Source organism: Lagopus leucura, unplaced genomic scaffold (assembly GCF_019238085.1).
Source record: "Lagopus leucura isolate 7727_CA_CO unplaced genomic scaffold, USGS_WTPT01 Super-Scaffold_100004, whole genome shotgun sequence".
NCBI lineage: Eukaryota > Metazoa > Chordata > Aves > Galliformes > Phasianidae > Lagopus > Lagopus leucura.
This window is the reverse complement of record NW_024962264.1, coordinates 63780327-63803571: the sequence shown is the minus strand read 5'-3', so window position 1 is coordinate 63803571 and position 23245 is coordinate 63780327. Positions and strand designations below refer to the sequence as shown.

The window sequence follows — 23245 nt, the reverse complement described above, 5'->3', positions numbered from 1 at the left end:
TTCCTATGAGGTGTGGTTTAAGGTAGCGGCTGTAAACCAGTGTTGTGGGAAGTCTGTGCCCGTAGTGTGGCTTGAGGCAGGACTCTGCACGTGGCTGTCAACCTTGCATTGGGATGCAGGTCGGTTCTGGCTGACCATACTGCAGCTTCGTAAAGCATTTGCTTGAATTTATTGGAGATCTTAAACAAAAGCTGCTTACATATATTAATGAACAGTTACTGATATACACTACTAGCAGTTTGTACAAGTGGATAATGTTTGGGATAATTGCTGCTTTTTAATAAATGTGTAGCAGAGGAGCAGTCTAAGATCTTTCACTGTTAACTCTTTAGCGTTTTGAAGTAGCAGCTTCAAATATTGTGGTGATGTTTTCTTTGGCACTTTTAACTGAGAACTATTTGGTTTTATACTGCAAAAAAAATTTTTTTTAAATATTTCTAAAAAAAATCCAAATGATCTACAGCTGCATTTAAGGATTGCAAAATTATTTTTTCTCTTTTGATCCGTATCTTTAAGAATTCATATTCACACTTGTACCTAATTCAGCCGAAGTCTAGCCATTATTCCAAGCTTCTCATTTTGGATATATGTTACTTCTCTACTTTTAATAGTACTTTTAATTTTCTTTTAATTTTCTAATTTTGCCTAGAAACAGAAAGAAATATCACTACAAGGGATAATAAAGGGATTGATAAGAGCTATGAATCAGAATAATTCATTCTGTGAATAAGTGATGATATAATTTACATTTTGGATGAGTTGAGTTAGAAATAATGATGCCAATTCAGCTCTAGAATTATCTAAGAGCTGGAGGAAGAAATAAAAAGAAAAAAAAAAAACATTAAGAGTTTCAGTGATTCTGCATAGAAATGTTTATGTGCTGTTGGCTCAACTGGGAACTTGCTACAGTTTAGTGTTCTCTGCTTCATGTTTGAAATGGCACCACATGTAATAATTTTTGTTGATGGTAAGCAAGGTGAAGGAATTCGGTATCAAGGAAGCATCTTAAAGCTCAAAAGTATTTCCTCACTCTGTTTACCTCCTTCTGATGTTGCTTATTTCCAAGCTTTAGGAGATGATGATTCTTTTCTCTTCCATGTTCCTGTTCCTTCTCTTTCCCCTTGCATAAAGTTAAGTTAGTAAAGACTAAGTTGGCTTTGCTTCTGTGTTTGTTTGCTTTTGTTTGAGATCATTTAATCAGCCTTGCTTTCTTTTCCCTACTTATCTATGGCTTGACTTAATTTCATACACAAGCACAGTACACTGCATTTGAAAAAGATATATTTTTATACCACAGAAAATCTTCTGTTGGGTTGACTTAAAGATGTATAAATTCATACAACCCTCTGGTGCTTTGCAGGTGTTATAAGCTAACACAGTTGAGAGGAAGCACGTCACTTTTCTGACCCTTGAAAGGAGAGCATGGCTCTGTAATGGTTTCCCCCATCTAATCTGGTAGGACTCTTATTTTATTTTTCTTGAATCTTCCTTTTCTTTGTCCTTCCCACCAGTTACCCAACTTGATGTACCTGAAAAGAGTTTTAAAAATCCGTTGCAAATTCCTTCCTGCCCAAGGCTGGGTTCACTGGAAGAGATACGCTGTGTAGGTCTTTCTGTACTTACACAATTCACTCTTTGTGGCCAGAAGTTTTACTTGCTTTCAGCTGGGAGGCATTAATGTTAAAAGAGGATGATTCATACAGACATCACTAAAGTTGGGATTTATAGCTAAAGTTCTCTGCATGAGTTAGTACTGCTATCAAGCTGGACCTGATTATCTTTCCATCAAATAGAGGAATGGATTATTCTTCTACAAAAATTTTAAACCTATGTAGAAGATGTTGTCTGTGCTTAGTTTTTTTGTGGAAAAACAAGTTTGTTTTTAGAAAATAAACCTTAGAAAATCCCTGTTAGCTGAAGGCTAGAGATCGATTGGTGGCTTTCACTCTTTCATTTGGAAGTGCTTCCACGTAATTCTTCCTTCCATTGTGATGACGTTTTTGAAGTATCATTCTTGCTGTATAATTTCCAGTAGTTGAATGATAGCTGTAATTTAAGTAGTTTTTATATGCAATCACTGTGGAATAGGAATGATCTTTTTAATGTTCTGGTCAGGCAGATTGGTTGGTTTTAATTTCTGCTATTATGTGGAACTCTTCAGGCTTGAATCAGTTCAAGTGAAGAAGGAATTCAGTCTGTAGGATGTGAGCAGAACAGTTTGAGAACTGGAGTTCAAAGGCTCAGGACTTGAGGGGGGGATAAAGGCTCATTTCTACTCTGACTTAGATTTTTTTTCATACAATCCTGTATCCATGGCTTTCTGGAAACTCTCTACTAAATGCATTTGACACACTTCTTCCTGAAGTACTGAGGTGTTTTGTTTTGTTTTTTTTGGGACAGCTGTGACAAAGTAGAAGGATGTGTTTCAATGATTCTGCTTCCTTAAGGAAATTTTTGTGAGTTGTAAGTGTAATTGATTTCCCCTTCCATCCAGCAGCTTATTGATGAGCAGAAACTATTCTTCCTAATGAAGCAGCTCCTAAGTCCTAATGGTCCTAAGGTCCTAATAGAGTAGCTCCCTATTAGTTAATAGGGCCAAAAAATGAGAGTCAGCCCATGCAAAAATCCTGGGTTTCTGTAATCTTTTAAAAATAAAGGTAGAAGTTGGGGGGGGGGGGGAAATGACACTTTGCTAATTAGTATTCTAGAATGCTTTTAGTAGGTATCGCTTACCAGGAACTCTTGAAAGGAAGAAGCTTTTAACTGGATTGGTAATTGGGCAGAAGAGAGCAAATAAACATCAAGGTTTAGTAGCCAGCCTTGCACAGAATAAAGTTAATATTAGTGTTCTGCTCTAGTCTCTGCTAGAACTGCTGATATTTGCCTTGAACAGCTTGGAACAGAACAAGTACTGAGTTGATTCCATTTCCCTGATGATACAGAGGTAATTATAGCATTATAGATGCAAACTAAGTGTGAGGCATTGGACAAGAGATGGTAGAGGTATTAAAATAAGTGAAATTGAGTGTAGGTAAGTGTTTGTTACAGTTGTTTGAGATTGTGCGAGGAAAAATGATTTTATATGTAAAATAAAAGATTCTGAAGTGTTCATTATTGCTTAGTGAGATTTAAGGGTTATAGCGAATGTTCTGTGAACAGTCCACAAGATCAAGTTAAGTGTTTAGAAAGGGAGAAAAATTAAGAGACTGATTTTTTTGTAGTGGTAAAAATGCATGGTATCATTCTTAGAATGACTTTCTTCCTTGGCTCATCTTGAAGAAAGATGCAGTGAAGCTGGAAAATGTCCACAGAAGGGTAAGAATGAGTAGAGATGTGGACGGCTGTCTTCAAAGAATGGAGAGCATCTTCAGTCTCAAGAGACAGCATGAGGGTCATGGGGATGGTGAACGTGCTTTTCTGTTCCAAACAAACTGAATGGTTTCAAATGAGGCTAGTAAATGATAAATGAAAACCAACAAGTGTTTCTTCACACAGTGCATGAAACAGTGAAATGCCTCACTGTAGGATGTTGCACTGCTGAAATTCTGCAGGTCAAGAACAACCAGAAGAGCTCATGGGTGATAACCTGTGGTGTTTGTACTATAAAACTCCCACCTCCTGTTCAGATAGTCTTAAGAGACCATTTGGGATTAGTAAATTCTTGCCTTTTCAAGTGCTGATGCTGTCAGATGAAGGACAGTTATAGAGGGACTTCTGGTCTCACCTGCTGTGGCCACTCATATCTCCATATGACACTTGTCAACTGTGCCTCCCTCCTCTTTACTGTAAGTCTGGGAAGCTCTTATCTATGTCACTCATGTTTAGGTAGCAGAAGACTGCTATCAGGCTGTGCCCCTCCCTGCTTCCTGTAGCCTTCTCTTCTACAGGTGAAACAGGTCTGCCTCTCTTAGTCTCTTGATTTCATGTCCTCCTGCTGTACTCATCTATATGGAATGGTGAAGGGCCCTGAAAAACAGCCTTAATATTCCGAATGAGTATGCTGGAGTTCTGAGCATAGAGAATAATCATTCCTCTCAAACCTCTGTCCTCAGTGTTGCTAATGCAGCCCAGTATGTGGTAAACTTTCTGTGCCTCAGGAGTCTGTTGCTTATTCCAGTCCTGCCTGTCATCCAGCAGGACCTCTGCATCATTTTCTTCGGAGGTAGTGCCAGCCAGTTACTCTGCAGCCTCTGCTCATCTATGGAACTGTTGTGCAAGGTGCAGAGCTCTGGTTTTTGACTTATTGAATTTCATGAAGCTTTTAGTGCATTTCTCCAGCTTGTCAGACTTTTTCTTATATCAGCTCTACCATCCAGCATTACTGAGCACTTTGGCTGTTTGTTGTCCTCTGTGAGCCTGTGGATTCTGTCCTATTATGCAGATCAGTGATGAAGACGTTTATATGGGAGCTGATAGCAGTCCTTGGGAGAGTCAGATACTGTAAGTCATCAGGTGGATTTTCAATCACTGATCATTGTTGTTTGAGCCTGGCTGTCCAGTCAGTCTCAAACCCAGATTATATTCCACTCATTCAGCCTGCATCTCTCTAGTCTGGCTGCAAAGAAACTAAAAGACCACGTTTTCCACGTTCTCTCTTTTGGAAGAGATGCAATAAATGTGCCCTTCTGTAGTCACTGAGGACTTTCTTTGTTTGCCATGATGTTTCAGAGAGGTGGTAACAGCTTTGCAGTGTCATTTTCTCCTTTCCTTAAGTCTACTTAGTGTTCTATGCATCCAACTCCCCTGCCCTGACCAGTTGCTTGGTACAGGAGTTGAAAGGTTCGGGAGAAAACCTGGCAAGTGGAGACGGTGGCAGCATTTACTGCTGAGGCTTTACTGTCCTTTGTTGCTAAGGCACACTTTCAGCTCGATGCTTTTCTTCATGTTCATTATTCTGCTGATCTGTCTGTAAAGCCTTTGTCACTTAAACTGCTTATTAGTGGAACTGCAGCTGAATAAAATGGATGTCTGTTTACCATGATGATAGGGAGCGCTGCATTTCTAGTTGTGACTCAACCTGCTTTTTGTTGTGGCTGGGTTAGTGTAACACCTTTGCAAAAATCATTTTGCTGTAGTTATTTTATTTTAATTTCATACATAAAAGGTTCTGTATTTGGGAGAAAGTATGTTTGGAAACCCCAGTGCCTAATGAAAGAGGAGTGATGGACTGTCGTGGAAGCTGTGGGTTTGCTGAACAGCCAAAGCATTACAAGGTTCTCAAGATGTCATTAAGCTGCTTAGTGGAATTCCAGGTGCTAAAAGTGGCAAAGTCCAGGCTGCTTCTCTGACTCCCACTGATGTTAAATACTTCTGAGGCAGTGGAGATCTTGAAGCTTTGATCGCTATAATCATGGAACTTCTGTGAGGGTGAAAATGATATGCATTCCACTCCAGTCCTGTAATGCTGAAGACTGAAGATGGTATCTCCTTATGGCATGTGTTGTTTTTTTGTAAGTCAGTTTTCACTGAAGCTATGGAGAAGTTTGGCTTGAGGTAAATCTTTGTGGGCAGTCTGTTTCTATATTTTTGATTTATGGGTAGAGTACTAAATATGTGCATGTAGGTGCATTTAGAAGAAAATTAAAGAATCTCATTTAAATGTTGTATAGAGGATTGCTTGTTTTGACTTAATGATGTTGTTCATATTTCTGCATTGATTCTTCTAAAACCTGATAGTAAACGGTTGAGAAATGTATACAGTCTGCTAACCATCAGGATACAATACATGCAAGCATTTAATACTTGCTGTTTCTCCTTAGTTTCGTTATGCGTTTAGAAAATGTCGAGAAAATGGCCTCATTTAGTAAATGAATGGCTTCTTCCAAAGTGTAGTTTGATGGAAATTGTATTTAGTAGTTAATTTCAAATTCAGCCATCAGTATATTTAAAGGTATTTCAAGTGCTATATTAAATCTATTGTTCAACAGTCCTAGCCACTGCTCCTACATGATTTGAGAATCAATCTAATCAGACTGAAACCATTATTTTTAGCCTTAATCAGCCTTGCCCTAGCACCTTATGTACATATATGGGTGAAGGCACGGCAGTTAATGCTGCAGTGGAGTTCCTAAGTATAAGCTTAAAGCTGCTGCTGTACGTTCTTAGCTGTGTTTTTCATCTGAGTGGAAGGAAAAGAGAACAATTCAGGTGTAGCTCTCAGGGTTTTCTTTCCTCCTCTTCTGCTGATTTCAGCTTTAAGACCCGAAGAGTTCTCTCCTAAGATTGTCTCCAGAGCTACAAGTGCTTGTGCTGTCCCAGAACATGCTCTGCCAAAGCTTTCTGGCTTGCTTTGCTCACACTGCAGAGTGAAGTAATGGCTGCAATGAAGAAAACACTTGGATCAGATTATTCAGTTATGTCTGCCTCTCTGTTAGTACTTAGCACCTAGAAGCACTTGTGTGCACAAGTCTCCAGCCAAGCGGGCTGTCCTTAATGCTTCAGTAGGAAAATTTGGATCTTGGAAAAACTTATTTCTGTGACTTTATCCATTGTGTAGGTTGTTGTAACTTCGATCTTCGGAGGAGTTGGAATTAAGTTGGACTTGTTTTAGTGCATGCTTCTCTTGGATGGTGTATCTGCAGCTGTGAAAGTTGATGAGGAAATGATGCAGAACTGATTTAGTGACACTGAATTCACACATGCTGCCTGCAAATTTTGGTCCTTTTTGTCCTTTTGTGTGCTTGTAAGTGTAATGTATATTTTCCAGCTTCAGTGAGTAGGACAAGTTGGTATTGAGCTTTTTCCAAAATACATTCTTGTCAGCTCTTGCAGGTTTGTTTCAAACTGTTTGATGTTTAGTAGTGTTTTCCTTTTTATTTTCTCTGAAAGTAGTGATTTTAAATCAGGCTGAGCTCTGTAAACCAGTTGCCCTGATTAGGGATAGCTGTTTCATCCAGGTTTGCTCATGGAAAGGTAGGGGCAGTAGAAGTGTTACGTCTCTGGTAGTCTGTAGCAGCTTGGTTACTTTTTTTTCCATTTACTTTTAGTATTGGAGTAAATTGTAAACTTACTGATGTAATGCCTGTAACCTTTTGAAGAGTTCTGTGGTTTCAGGCTGCAGGTGAGCAGTTGTACAAGTATGTCCTTTTACCTGTAGTCATTTCCCTTGATATGTTAAATTGTTTAGAAATATCTGTATCTAATTCTAGAGGATATGGTAAAATTATTCAGCTCTTAGCCTCTTCCACATGAGATTGTAAAAATCTTTGAGATGGAGGATGGGGAATGGATAAAACAGGAATCAAAGACCTATTGTACCTTGACACAATATAAATGTGTAAGGATGTCAGCTGAAATTGAAAGTCCAGTTGTTCTAAATGTCATAGGAACACAGAGCGTGCCAGAAACTTGTGTGCGGCGGAGACAGAGCATGGGAAACGGGAAGTGTTATTGCTCTTGTATGCTGCAAAGAAACTCAGGAAAAGGGAGCTTAAGGGTAAGGCTTTCAGACCAGTGTCTTCAGAATTTAACAAAACCACTTTTGATAGTCAAAGGTACCTCAAACCAGTAGTGACTTCTGCAGGTGTTGACTGAAGCATGTCTTCAGTGTGGTGTGGAAAGCTGATGGGCAAAATGCTTGCAGAAAGTAAACCCAGTAAATACAGGTAACTGAAGAAAATGTATTTTTTAATGAATAGTAAGAATAGGGAGGTGGGAGTGGGGGAGTCAAGGAAGGTACTGTCAGAGTGTTGTTTGGCATTAAGCTGTGAAGCTGGAAACAAGGTTTTCTACTATGAAACATGTTCAAAACCACGTGCCCCTATGCAACGCATAGTGTCTGCAGAGGAGCTCTGAAACTATTGATTTATTTTTGTGGAAATCAGGAAGGTGAGGGCTAAAGATGGATCATGATGTAGGCAAGCCTTTTGTGGTGTTTTATTTCACATAGTTTCAGCTTGGGGGATTGTGGTGCTGGGATTTTTTTTAGGAGCGTTACAGGGAAAAATAGTGCTTCATAGTGGTACTTCCCATGGTAAAGGTTTGTTCTGTCTTTTGGGTCTCTGAGGTGGCAAAAAAGTACTGCAGTGAAGTGAAACACTGAAGTGTTTGTGACAGTAGGAGAAGTCCTGTGGTACCTTATCAATAAGGTTACCAATGTAACCTTACTGTTACACTCCCACGGCAAATAAGATCCACCTGTTACAGGTTGTGTGAAGTCTTAGGAAGCTCATCTTCCTTATGCTGAGCCTGAGCTGTTTCTCAGTGCATTTCTAATTGTGAACTGCAGTGCTTGTGCTGTGTCATTGTTCCCTAGAGCCTGGGAAGAGATGGACCCTGGGGATACTTTCTTGCATGCAGATGATTAGAAGGAAGAAAGTGGATTCACAGACTTGATAAAATGTGATTAGCAATGATGAAACTGGAGAGATTTGTAATACACATGATATGTACCAAACAGAACTCTGATTTACATTTCCTGTTTTATCTTCAGTCACAAGTCTGGTGGTTAGTGAAGTTATGCCTTTCGTCAGCAATAAGCAATCAGGATTATAGTAATGACCCAAAGGACTTCTTCAAGATGAGATACAGATGAGTTGTGTGCAGCAGCAGAATGTTTAGTTCTAGAGTTACTGTTACCATTGGAGCTCTGAAGAAACAGAGCAGTTCTAACAACTTTGAGTTGCTTGTGCTCGCTGTAATGGAAGCGTCGTGATGGAGAACTGCTGAACACTGTTTTGTCCAATTCTTTTAGTACCATAAAATTTGACCAGGCTGTACATTACTTTCATTTGTACATCTACCTGCTATCAACAGCAGTTTTGATATGAATGTTTTGTAAACACATGGGACAAATAAGAGGACAAAAGACTTCCAAGAGCAATTAGTCTTTAAGCCAAGGTATGGAATTTTAAAGTAATTGAACTGAGTCATATGGAATAGGCTTTTTCACTGAAGGGAAACTTAATTGCGTGAAGTTTCTCTTAGCATTATATTCATAGCAGATCTAGTATTGAAAGTGGTCTTAAGCAGTCTTTTGTGTAGAAGCAACTAGTATATCTATTGCATTTCCTGATAACTATTGATGTGTCATCTCTAACTGTTTCAGGAGTCAATATGCATAACATATGGTTTTTCAGAATGTAATTTGCAGTTATCTTGTGAATTCCTGCTGGAAAGAAATAACCCATCAAAATCCTGTTCTGAAGGGTGTTCTCTTGATAGTTTAGTTGTAGCTTTCCTTTTAACACACATTTCCTTGCTTTCTGTTTTCATTGGTGCTTGCTACAGTCAAGGCAGGATAAGTGACATGGGTATCAGAAAATCTCCAAGCTTATTTCCTGTCACTGTTTTTCGTGATCTTTGAAGTGTGTTAGCACCATGCTAAGAGCTTAAATAAGGGCTTTGAAATGAAAACTCAGGTCATTAACTAAACTTGTTAGAAGTTTAATTAACTAGAAGACCTGACTTTTTTTAAATACAGAAATCCTAATGACTTTGTGTTTCTCGTTCAGGTGCCGTATGAAACACTGAACAAACGGTTTCGAGCTGCGCAGAAAAACATTGATCGAGAGACAAGTCACGTTACGATGGTCGTGGCAGAGCTGGAGAAGACACTGAGCAGTTGTCCTGCTGTGGATTCTGTTGTTAGTCTCCTAGATGGAGTAGTTGAGAAACTCAGCGTGCTGAAAAGAAAGGTAAGAGGTGTTCTACTGGTTACTGTTTTGTCTTTGCAAGGTTTGTCAAGTGTCTTTCTGCAATGCTGTCTGCTTTGATTTGTTTCTCAAGGTATGCACTTAAGCAAAGAGTATAGAATGCGCAGGGAAACCTAAGAATGTACTGAACCTTGCTTCACTGCACTTATGAACAGTGTTATAACTGCCATAACTGAAAAATGGAGAAGTAAAACTCATGTGTTAATAGTCTTGAAAATCAATTTCTCTGCATACAGAAAAGAAACAGCAGCAGAATGAATTTTCGTATCAATTCCTGCTCACTTAAAAGAAAAATTTGTGCAGTTGGTGTCATTTATCACTTGAGGATAGTCAAGTCAAAGAGGAGACTGGAAAATACACAAACTCCAGTGGATATTGTACACAGTGCTGAGGATTCATTACAGAGGAAAGTGAGAGGTGTTCTGGGTTGGAGACTTGAATGTTTCTTGTAGACAGTGAACCAGCAGGTTAGAAAGTTCCTTGGGAGTATTGCTAGAAGCATTTTAAGCCAGGTTCAGCGAAGTAACACTTCTAACTGCTAAACTAGAATGCTTGTCTGAAATGCATCCAGACTTTTGTGCTTATACTGCATATTTCCAAAAAGAATGAGTTATAAATATATGTGGAATAGTGCATCTATGTTTTGGATGGGAATATTACTCATCCTGAAATTCATCAGAAAATTACTTGACATATATATTGCAGAAGAATGAAAATAGCTCTCTTGGCATTAGAGCAGTGCTTCTCTAAAAATAAACAAATGTTAGTGAAGGCATTTCATTAAAACTTAAATGAAGTAGCAAACAGATATAGATCTTGAGACTATTAAGTGAAGCATCAAAATACTTCAGAGGTTTGTAATGTAAAAGCAACACTGTCATGTGCTGGTTTGGAGTTTTCTACTTTAGCAGTTATTTAGGCATTGAAATAGCTGAGCTGCAAAACCCTTCATAAATCTAATTGTTGTATTTTCATCTTTGGTTTGTGAGACTTCAAGAGGCTTTAAAAGAAGTGGATTTTTTCACTTGCATACAGAAAGAAATTACAGTTTCTAAAAGAGGTGTTAGATTTTTTGCTTGTAGGTTTGCAGTAATGATGTGGAGGAGTAAGTTATTTACTTGTTAAATCTGCTGACTTTGGGAGTGTGTCTGAAGGGACTGTGGAGTGCTTTGGGTCTGAGGCTTCATTGTAATGGCTCGTTTTTTTTTTTAACTGCTTTGAGAGACTGTGGGAAATCTTGCATCTTCTCAGTAAGGACAACAGGCAAAAAATAAATGGCTGTTAACCAACAGCGAGTCTCCTGAAATAAAGATCCTGCTTCTGCTGAAGATTCCAACTGTCTTCTCTGTAATTCCTGCCAGGAGCAAAAATGATTGTTTTTTTTAGGGCCTTTGGATGCAAGTGGGATCTCTGCTTCCTTCTGTGTTTAGACAGAGATCTGATGAACTGCTGAGATGGCCATAATAGAACTGGATGGATCCTTTACTTAGCACCTTCCTCCCTCTTAAAAAGGAGCTTTTCAGCACAGTGGGTTTCTTGGGCTCTGAAAATGATCCTGGAGCAGCTTAGGCCTTTGTTTTTTCTCTTTTATCCTTTTTTTTTTTAATATGCTTGTTCTTTCAAGTTTTATTAATGTCCAGCAGGGCAAGTCCAGATAGATTAAAGAGAGTTTTGAAGAATATCTAGTGTTTGTCTGCATTAGAAGGATCAAAAGAAGCCAAAACAGCAAGAGCTGTATAAATCCAGGTACAAAACTATATGAAGTGAGATCTTTGAAATGAGAACAGGTTCAACCTTTATGCTTGGTTGCCCTGAGTTCTCCTTGTTGTATTCAGAATAATTCTTGTGGTTGTCTTCACATCTGATAATGCTGCAGACTTCTGAGAAGTGAAAGTATGTTCTGGTTTGTTTGTTTATTTGCTGGAAAGGGGGGAGGGAGGGGAACCTCTAACATAACTGAAATACTGATCTCCAGACTATATTACAAAATAAAACTGAATTTATTAATATAAACTTCTGCAAGCTGGGTTATTTTTATGAATTGCAGCAAAGCATCTTGTATAGTGACTGGTGTTTTAGATGGAAGCTTGTAGATGAACATATATTGTAGAAATGATTAGAATCAACCTGTGCTTCTGCAGCTGAAGGTGTCAGCTGGGGTTGACATTGTAGCCTGGGTGCATAACTTGAATACTTCGAAGGGAGCCATGCCAGTGTGGAGCATGATGTAGGCTGCCTAAAGTTACCCAGGTTTTTTGGTCTGTGTCTGGATGAGAGAACTTCATGGTATTTCCTCTTCCTGTAGCCGTGGAGGTACTCAAACACAATGCCAGCAAGCTTAAATTACCCCAGGTAAAGTAGCCCAACTTGAAACTGCATTGCTGGTGAGATATCACAGATAGCTTCCATCTTCTACTACCTTTCCTAGTTTGCTTTTACCTTAGCAAGCATATAAAAGTACTGCAAGCATTCTTGTGTTCTGTTGACAACTATGGGTCATGTCTGACAGGTGCTGTATATGGAGTCAGCAAGTTTTAAATTACAGATACAACCGTAGTAAAATTGCCTGGTAAAACTTGAACCATTAATAGTCAACTATGGAACTTCAAGGCTGAATCAGAACAAGCTTGACCACAATATTTGGTGGTTTTAATAATAAAATAATTAATAATAAAGTTTTAACTCTTTGAAAGGGTTGATAACTGCAGGACAAGGAGAAATGGCTTGAAGTTGAGGGAGGGAAGATTTAGGTTGAATGTCAGGGGGAAATTCTTTACAGAGGAGAGCGGTGAGGTGCTGGAACAGCTGCCCAGAGAGGCTGTGGCCCCGTCCCTGGAGGTGTTCAAGGACTGATTGGATGGGGCCCTGGGCAGCCTGGTCTAGCATTAAATGTGGAGGTTGGTGCCCTGCCTGTGGCAGGGGGTTGGAGATTCATGATCCTTGAGGTCCCTTCCAACCCTGGCCATTCTGTGATTCTGATATGGGAGTACTGCTGTCTCTTTTGCACTAGGCATGTCAATATGTGAATTTAAGTGTTGGAGTAGAATAATTTCTGTTGCAAGGGACATAAATAGAACAAGTTCAAGTGTTGTTGTTCTTCCTTTGGATACATTTATTTTTCCCAAGTAAGGTTCCTAACAGAGACGTGCTTCCTGAGTGGTAGAAGTAAAATCATACCATATTGGTAGTGCTAATAATACTGGAAAAATTCCTTTAAGACCCTTGAATTAAAGTTGGTAAAGGACCAAATGTTTGTATAATTTTCATTAATGTAGGAACTGATTAAAATGGCTCCAGTACATTAGAAATAATGTGGGTTTACTCTATACCACTGCTTAGCAGGCGTAATTCAGTAAGACAGCTGCTTGAGGAAGAAGCCATGCACAAGTTGGAGGTGGAAATTCATGAGTTCCAGGTGACTGTGAACATGCATGAAGGTCTTTGCAGGTTATTAGACAACTCTATGCCAAAATGTATTTTGCTTTTTTTTCTCTTAACATTCAGCTAGTAAGAAAAAAGCAACTGATTAAATGTGCATGTGCTCATAAGTAACTTGTGTCAAAAGTGTCTGTTAATAGTATGCCAGTGTCTCAAAAGTGGACCAAGTATGCTGAAACTAATGTGCTACCATGAGATTTGTCTTTCTAAATGAAATGCTATCAAGAGTAACTACAGAAAGAGTAACTATATAAAGAATGCTTACTAACAATTCCTATTTTATTTTTTAAAAGCCAATTGAAATTGTATAGCCCTGATTTGTTCCTGTTAACTTCTGCTTTTTAGGCAGTTGAGTCAATCCAGGCTGAAGATGAGAGTGCAAAACTCTGCAAACGTAGGATTGAACACCTGAAAGAACACAGTAGTGACCAGCCAGCTGCTGCAAACATGTGGAAGAAGAAACGTATGGACCGTATGATGGTGGAACACCTCCTACGCTGTGGTTACTACAACACAGCTGTAAAACTAGCAAGACAAAGTGGTATTGAGGTTGGTAACATACACTAAAAAATGGTACTAAAGAGGAAACTCGTAAATATAAGCAAGCTGCTTCAGTTCTTTAGCAGCTTTTTCATGAACTAGTGCCTTTGTTACTATTATTTATCTATTGGTATTTCTACGGCTGAGTATGTTTTCCTTACACAGAAATATAATTTATGTGAAGTATTTAATAAGCTGAAACTGAAGGCAGAACATTTAAAAGTCAAGAAGTTTATCTAGAAGCATTTGTGACTAAAAGTTAAGATTTTTTTTTTCTGCAAATGTCATGCTGAATTTGGTCTGTAGGCTGCTGATTAAGCTTTTGGTAGAGCCTCCCATTTGTCTTAAATGACTTGTGTAGGTGATTGGGCAGGATAGCCTATGCTGATTGCTGGGACAACTGTTGTGTTGTATCCTAGTACCTAATGCATGCTGACTTGCACTTCAGAAAATAAATTGACATATGATTGAGGTATTTAAGTAGCCTGTATACAGTCAGCACAGATTTTATGCAGTTCTCTTTATTTCCCCATCTAAAATTCCATGGCTGTCATTTTCCTTTTCATTTGGTATCTACTTGGTTCTGCTTCTATCTCATAAATGCTTAAGTGTTTGAAACGTGTTGTTTCATAGTAGCCTGGATTTGACACACCTTGGCATAGCTTCTTTATGCTATGAAGAATCTGCACTGCTGTCCTCTCATAACCATGTAGACATTAAATCACAGAATTTCTCAGGTTGGAAAAGACCTTAAAGATCATGGAGTCCAACCACACTACCCTAACTCTAACAACCCTCTGCTAAATCATGTCCCTGAGCACCACATCCAAATGGTTTTTAAACACATCCAGGCATGGTGACTCAACCACCTCCCTGGGGAGCCCATTCCAGTGCTTTACAACCCTTTCTGTAAAGCAGTTTTCCCTGATACCCAACCTAAACTTACCCTGATGCAACTTGAGGCCGTTTCCCCTCGCCCTGTCACCAGTGAGAAGAGACCAACCCCACCCTTGCTGTGAGCACTTCTCAGATACTGGAAGAGAGCAGCAAGGTCTCCCCTCAGCCTCCTTTTCCCCAGACTGAACAACATCAGTTCCTTCAGCCTATCCTTGTAGGGCATATTCTCCAAGCTCTTTGCAAGCATTGTTGCCCATCTTTGGACCTGAAAACTGATTTTAACAAATTTCTGTTCCCTTAAAGTCATGTTTTGCTAAACTTTAGGTAGAATTTAATATTTGCTCCTCAGTGATTCTTGTTTTTTTTTTGTTTTTTTTTTTTTTTTTTTTTTTTAAGTTCCTTTGATATTCTTAATGCCAGAAGGTATGTAGTTCATCTTAAAATTATTTGTCTGTGATGATAGTTGCAGAGTTAAGTGGTATTGTGAAGTATGTACTTGGCTTCTCCTAGGTGATGTAGCTGAGCATCTCAGTGAGCCAGTTGAGGTGAAGAGATTTTAGTTACTGATGTCAAATTAGAACGTATGGGCCTGTTGGTCCTGAGCATACCAGTCTGATCCTGCTCAGTCTGCATTGGTAGTGGTAAACAAAGGTTGAAGGAAAGAGGGGAAGAAATGAGTTACCAGCTGTTAATAGGAAATAATTTTACTCTTACTTGCTGAAAGACTTGCTGCACTGAATCATTAAAGCAGAGCAAGACAGTTGTTCCGTTCAGGGATGCTGTAATTGCTGGTCAGCAGCACTTCTGGCAGAACTTACAATGAAGGGGAAAAATATGCTTGAATAAGTAATCATAGAATGGTTTGAGGTGAAAGAGACCTTTAAGGTCATTTAGTTTGAATTCCCTGCTATAGGCAGGGACTTGTCCCACTAGACCAGGTTGCCAAAGCCCCATTCAGACTGGTCTTGAATGCCGCCAGGGATGGGACATTCCGATGGAATGGACAGAGGTTGTGAATGTTCAGTTTTGGTTTAGACATGGATGTGGAAAGTCCCTTATGATAGATTACACGACAGTGGTATGAGGCACTGCACTTGTGAAGCTTCTCAGCTTTTTACTCTACTGAACAGAAGCTTTTGTTTTTGTTTATTTTCAAATAAGCTCATTTAACTGCTGCCTCCAAGCTGGAGTATTTTTATTTACATAATATCCAAGTGTAATGCAACTTAGTTGTACATGTGGTGAACTTATTTCTTCCAGCTTGATGAAACTATGCACTTGATGCTCACATTTACTCTAACTGAGGATATACATCCCGTAGTATCTCAACATTGTATTGATCTTTTACAGTACAGTAAATTGCTTTTGCAGCAGTAGGATAATGAGGCTTGATAGTTGCACAGAATCTGTGGTGTTTTGAGTTCAGTAACAGACTGCTTTTCTGCTCTTTATTCCTCTCTTGCTGGAAGATGTGGGCACTGAGTCATTCTCTAATGCTTAGTAATGCAACTCTGCTCTGGAGATTACGAAATATCATGATATTTTTCTCTGATCCCCAGTAATCTTTCTGTTTACTGTAGTCCCAACTGTAATTTTGATAAATGTCTCTACCACTGCAGAGTTCAGGATCACATTTTCTGCTGTAAATCTGGTTATGTCTATTACCTGTTTTTTTTACATACCAAGACAATGTGATTACTGCTCAGTAGGCATTACACCCTTAAGTAGGAATCTGGAAAAAGGCCTGCAATGCCTGCATGATTGAGAGCAGCTCTTGTTTTCTTTTTTTTTAATTTTGCTTTTGTGATTCTCTCCTTGTGCATTTTTATGCTGCTTTTTTTTTTCCCCATGTCTGGGGGGCAACTCCTCCTCAAATCCTGAGCTGTTATAAATGAAGATCAGATCTTTTTTTTTTTTTTTTTTTTTTTTTTTAGCACAGCAGCTAGGATCAAACAATTGATTGTTATGACCTTATATTCAGTTTAAGGCCAGTCACGAGTGAGGTAGAACAGAAGTCACAACTGGGTCCAGTACTGCTCAGTGTCATTCATCATGAAGTAGGTGATGGGACAGTGTCCTTAAAGTCTGCAGGTGATGAGAGTTAGGATCTGTGATTGATACAGCAGAGAGTTGTGCTCCCCTTGCAGGTATCTTGAGCAACTGGAATAAATGAGCAAACAAGAACCTCATGAGGCTCTGTGAAGGGAGTCCCATACCTAGGAAAGTGTAACTCCATGCCACCAGTATGTGCTATGTGTGATTGGAAGGCAGCTTTGCAGAAAGGGAAGGGGATGATGGGTGGTGAGGCTGGTGGGCAAGCTGAACATGACAGCGATGCACCTTTCTGACAGGATCTCTTTAACAGCATTCTGGGTTGCACTGAGATAAGCGTTGCCAGCAAGTGGACGAATGTGATCCATCCTCTCTACTCAATACTCTTTTAGACTTGCCTGGTGTTCTTCATCTATTTCTGGGGTCCCCAGCAGACATACTGGGGCAGTGGGTCTCTCTGTTCTTGGAGATGTTTAAAACCAGACTGGACTGACATGGTCCTAAGTAACCTGTTCTACTCAGCCCTCCTTTGAGCAAAGGGGTTGGACTGAATTTTGAGAATTACCAACCTTAGCTATTCTTGTTTTTGTGGTTGCAGACCAAATGGCAAAACATGGTATTTGCTGTTGTTTAAAAGGCAGAGCTTTTTCCATTTCAGTTCCATCTTGGGGATCCTAGATTAGGTATTTTTCAATAGTTGTTAGACCAGTCTTGGGAACAAGTTTCAGCCTGCATGTTTAAAGTTCATTACGTGGCTTCTGAATGCCAAGAGACCTGCAGAGCTGCTATGGTACTTCATGGGTGGAAACAGCTTAGAAGTTACTCTGCGTCAGTGGCCAAAAGCCATTAAATCATTCACATGTTTGCCAGTAGTACATAGCAGACAGTTTGCTTGCAGGTTGACTCACCATAGTGCCTAATTTTAATAATAATTGATGGGCTGAGGCAAATTCTAGTCTGCTTACTAAATTAAATATCTTAACAAGAATTAGATTCTTGAATTCATGACAAGGAAGATAAGCACTTGAAAGTTGTGGTTATAAGCTAGGAAGCAAATGGCTATGAAAAGTGCTGATGTGAAAATCACATGGAAGTTTAAATGCCAGAACTAACTAGCTCAATGTAGAAATAAGTTATAGTGCACAGCTCAGCTTATAGGTTATAAAGCATAATACAGGAACTAAAGCTGGTACTATGTATTCTGTATGTCATGTCTTAAAGGAATCACAGAATGGCCAGGATTGGAAGGGACCTCAAGGATCTGAATCTCCAACCCCCCTGCCATGTGCAGGGCCACTGACCTCCCCATTTAGTACTGGACCAGGCTGCCCAGGGCCACCTGGCCTTGAACACCCCTAGGGACAAGGCATCCACAGCCCCTCTTTGGGCAGCCTGTTCCAGCACCTCACCAGTCTCATACTAAAGAACTTCCCCCTGACATCCCACCTAAATCTTCCCTCCCTCAACTTAAAACCATTTCATGTTGTCCTGCTTTTATCTACCCTTTCAAAGAGTTGAACATCAGTACTGGGAATGGAAATGTATATAAAAACATGAGTCATGTTAAAGTAAGAGCTAACAATCAAGGACAGAAATGTCATGCTTGTGCCAAAGTAAATGCAGGGGGGAGAGGATTCTATTGCACTTTTTTCTTGATGTTTTCTAACTCCCTAATGATGTGAAAAGTGGTTTGGATTGAAGTTACAAGCTAGATGTTAAAGGTGTTTCTTTTATTGCATGTAAATGAAGCTCATCAGTATCAGCTTGTTACACTTGATGATGATCTTACTCTGACTCCATTGTGACCTTGCAGTGCAACACCAACATAAAAATGTATATTTTCATTTACAGATTCATACATTCAGTTAGCTGGCAGAGTTGTCTTTGATCTTAGTGTTGGCGTCCCATGTTCTGCTGTGTTATATGTTGGTACAGTTCTGTGCCACTAGCTGATCAGCAAATCTCACAGAATGGCCAGGGTTGGAAGGGACCTCAAGGATCACGAGTCTTCAACCCCCCTGCCACATGCATAGCCACCAACCTCCACATTCAATACTAGACCAGGCTGCCCAGGGCCCCATCCAATCAGGCCTTGAACACCTCCAGGGACGGGGCACCCACAGCCTCTCTGGGCAGCTGTTCCAGCACCTCACCACTCCCTCTGTGAAGAACTTCCCCCTGACACCCAACCTAAATCTTCCCTCCCTCAACTTAAAACCATTTCTCCTTGTCCTGCAGTTATCAACCCTTTCAAAGAGGGTTGACCCTTCCTGTTTGTAGGCTCCCTTAGGTACTGAAAGGCTGCAATCAGGTCACCCCACAGCTTTCTTTTTTCCAGGCTGAACAAGCCCAGCTCCCTCAGCCTGTCTTCATAGGGGAGGTGCTCCAGTCCTCTGATCATCTTTGTTGCTCTCCTCTGGACCCTCTCCAACAGCTCCCTGTCTTTGTTGTACTGGGGGCTCCAGACCTGGCCACAGTACTCCAGATGGAGCCTCACAAGAGCAGACTAGAGGGGGACAATCACCTCCTGCCCCTGCTGGCCACCCCTCTTCTGATGGAACCCAGGATACCATTTGCTTTCCAAGCTGCAAGAGCACACTGCTGGCTCTGATCTAGTTCTGGAGGTGCAGTGTCTTAGTAGGAGGTTGGTTGCTGTTTGTAGGGAAGTTTTTGTGGTTAAGTGTGCTGCCTTTGTCTGTTGGAGGGTTGTTTTTATGAATTTGGTGCTTTTTCTAGCCTCTTTAATAAGCTAGGTAGAAAAAAGCTTCCTTACGTTCTGTTTAATATGTTATAACAGCAATTTTGCCAATATTGTGGAAAAACCAATTACATTCTGAAATTGTCACTCTATGCTGTAAATATTCTTTGCTTAGTTTATCATAGCATGATAAATTTTCCTGCCTTACTGCACGTGTTGGGCAAGTTGTGCTATCACTTTTTTCTGAAATAGATGCTTTAAATTTGTACTGTGTCTTAGGTCAGGGAGCAAATGAATCAAAAATCTGAGTGGCAGAAGAGCTGCTATACTCTATGGTGTGTATTGGGGGAGCATTGGCAATGAAGTTCCAGATGCAAGAGAGCACTTGAAATAAATAGTTCTACAATATTAAGTTAAATTGACCTTGCTTTGTAGGTTCTGCATGCCAATCAGTTTTGCAAATTAATGGTCTTAGATCAGTGATTAAGTAGATGCACGATCCTTCCGAGATACTTAGCTAAACAGCTGTGTTAATGCTGGTTTGCTTTTTGCTTTTGAGAATTGTTGGAAGAAAATAAATTCTATCATTGACTTCCAAAGTTTTATGACTGTTGTGAGCATTGGCCTATGTTACAAGGGCTTCTTGACACTTCAAGCAGTGCTGCACCAGTTACAAACTGTTCTAAAGAAAATCACTTTCTTGGTGTGGGAATTCAGATCTTAGCTGTTTTGGTTTTTTTTTCTCAAGCAAAACTTCTAAGTTTCTGGTCACTGTTAGTCCCTGTAGAATACAAAAGCATAGCAGACACTGGAAAAGCCATTCTGGAAGTACTTATCTTTGAAACTGGTGTGGCAAATATTCCTTTCACTTGTGGTCAAAATCTAATTCAAAAATACAGCAGTCACTGTCTCAATAAGTTGATCTGCTGTTCTCCCTTCTATATAATTTGGTCCAGTTTTTCCTCTTTTCTATTTCATAGACACAGCTTTGGTTTTAATTATTTGGAAATAACTTTGGACAGATTAATTAACTCTGAATATTTGTAAAGATGCCTGCAGCAAACTCAGGTATTCCATCTAATTTGGCTATGAGGAGTCATGAATTCTTATTTTGATGACCTTTAGAATAAGAGAGATTGATATTCCTCTAGACAAGCTGTATGGCTTTTGACCAAGTGGCTGCACTCTTCATTAGGTAGCCCATCTCAAATTACCCCTGCCTTTAAGCTAAAGATTCTCTCTTTGCTTTATTGAAGAAAGAAACCCTCAAAACTGTAAAATGGATCTTTGAACTGAAACTTGAGATGACTGCTGAATGATTTCTTTTATGGAGTAAAACCTGATGCCAGATCTGCATCTCGTGAAATCTTGCTTTTCCTGAGTAACTTCATCTTCCTACTCACTAAAGAGTCTGGGCCCCAAATGCCTGGAATGGTTATTTCCACTGAATTGCTACAACTAAAGGAAGTAGGAGTGAAATCTCGATCTAAAAGCTGCATAATACTGATTCAGTGTTCTTGGTGCTTTCTACTTGGAATAGGAGGAATATTAGTAATATGATTGCTTCAGTAGGAGATAAATACATGTGCTTATGGAACCTTAAGTTTGCTTAAAGGAGGCCATGTGATGTTCAAGCTGAACCAATGCTTCCTGTAACTGTCACAGCACTGCACACTTAGAAATCTTGAAGATGTGGTCCAGGTGTTATGCAAGCACTTGAGTATATATTCATCGAAATAAGTTTATATTCGTAATGCTTCTGTTTTAAACAGGTAAATAAAATTTGTGATAATACTCGCATGTAGCCTTTGCCTTGCTGTTACACAGAATACAGATAGGTTGACTTTCTAATTGCAGGCCGAATGGCAAAAGCTAGTTTGTCTGAAGCTATCTGTTGTGTCCTTCTCCTATGATTCCCACACTGGAGAGGTTGGAGGAGGCTGCCTGTAAAGGAGCTGCTGAGCTGGCCAGGCTGTTACCTTACAGTGCTGAGCTGTACACTAGCAACTCAGGAGCTCCTCCAAATGTTCTTAGTGTAGGCATGGCAACTTCCAGTACATTGATATAATGAACATCTGAGTGTGTTCATCTGAATTTCCAAGTGCTTTAATTCCTGAACAGCCTTACATGTGCAGTTTGTCTCCAGCATCTTTGGGAATTACAATTATGTAAATATATAATAGTCCCGATCAATCCAGAATAACAAACTTTCTCATTGCAAATCATTTGACACTTCAAAGCCAACAACATGAAGTGTGCTGTGATGTTGAGGCTGTGTTTCCAGTTTTCTTTTAGACAAAATGGATTACCTTCTTGTAAGTAATATACCTAACAGATACTTTATTTCAAAATCTTAATCTGAAAGGCTAGCAAAATGTCCTGTTTAAATGTAGTCATTTAAGATTCTTGAAGTGAAATACTATCTAATGGTAGAATGGAGTTCTCAAGTAGAGACTGTCTAGATGTGTGAGGTTTGCTTTCATTTATGCCTCTGATGTTTTCCTTACGCGTTCTTCTTTCCAGCCATTCCTTCAAAATATAAATGTTGCTCTACATGCTATGCGTTCTCCTGTTGCTCTACTGGTGACAGGAGTTCAATTTTGTCCACACTGTTAGGGCAGACTGTTCCTGCTTGGGTGATGGCAGTGCTTTGTGCTCACCTGGCCAGGGGTTGATGTTCTTTCCTCAACCAGAAGAGGCTACTGCAGAAAACAGTGGTGAGCAGAAGCTTTTTTCTGCCTGTAGATGCATCTTAAAAGCTCTGAAGGCTTTCTGCACTAGTCTGGTGTAGACATGACTGTGTGAAGCTTGGTATAATGTCCTGCTGGGTAAGATGCAGCTGTTTGCTGTTACAGAAGCTGCTGAGACAGGATGAGAGGCTTTGGGAGAACAACTTGCTATAATAACCAGCCTAGCTAGCTGCACTATGAGGCTCCACCAAAATGACTGATGTGTGTGAGGACAAGTAGGCAAACAAAACAGTTCTTTGTTTGCCTGCGGAGCAGTCAGAAGCAGAATCTGTTTCTTTTGGTCTCTTTACTTCAGTAAGCAGTTGGAGACGATGGCAGGTGATTGAAAGATGTAAGGAGCAGGCTTGGGGAGTAGCTTGGTAAGTGAACTGCAAGGTACAGGAGCAGAAAATAGTAATTTGAGGGACTACTTCATCAAGTGGAGAAAGGTGTAAGAAAGAAGCAGTGCATGGAATCAGAAGTTTAAAAAAAAGTTTAATTTGAAATAAAATGGACTTGTAAGTTTATTCACTAGAACCAATTGCCAAAAGAAGTAGCACCATTGCTTCATGCCAGGCAGTGTTCTGACAGTCACAGTGTTACTGGGGTCCTCTAGAAATAACTGGGTAAAATAAAAGTCTAAGCCATATAGAGGTCACAGAAGATGCTCTCATGCAAAAGCTCAACTATGTACACCATGGAATACTGTGTTTACTTTGTAGACAAAAACTTCTCTGCTTTGTCTGTTGATGGATCTGTGGTTTGGCTCTCTCTCTGCTTTTTTCATACAACTAGCTTTGCAGCTGGCTTCTGAGTAGGGCATTCCATCATTTAGTCTGTTTATTTTCTCTGTAGTGCCGTTAATGTGTAGCATTATAACACTTAATAGTAGCTTAATGAACTTCAGGCAACATTATTTTATGAGCAAAGAGTAAGGAGACCTCTTAATGTTAATTTGTGCTTCTTTTTAACAGATCTTTAACTGTGATGTTGCTGCTTTGTTACTACCTGTGCTTTTGTTTTATTTTTTCTGCCTTCTGTCTCAGTGCGATTTTTTTTTTTTTTTTTTTTTTTTTTTTTTTATATTCTGAATTCACTATGAAGGATGGGTTCTTACAACCTGTAGTGTTTCCCTTTTGCTGTATAGGGGCAAAAGAATGGACCTGTCAGGCACTGTGGTATGTTCTAGTCTAGACTGACACATTGTCACTCTTTCTGCATTGCAGAAGAATGGTAGC

General features: G+C 39.7%; 1 protein-coding gene across 3 annotated transcripts in view; it reads left to right on the top strand.

Moving 5' to 3' along the window:
- Positions 1 to 23245, top strand: part of MAEA (macrophage erythroblast attacher, E3 ubiquitin ligase) — a 47016-nt gene that overhangs the window by 5626 nt on the left and 18145 nt on the right. For 2 of the 3 annotated variants that reach the window (XM_042871419.1, XM_042871418.1), the window contains exons 2-3: positions 9453 to 9635; positions 13437 to 13640. In XM_042871419.1, the coding sequence (XP_042727353.1) occupies positions 9453 to 9635; positions 13437 to 13640 (387 nt within the window). Of the gene's footprint in view, positions 1 to 1360; positions 1456 to 9452; positions 9636 to 13436; positions 13641 to 23245 lie in introns of all 3 variants that reach the window. The other variant, XM_042871420.1, reaches the window with a different exon arrangement.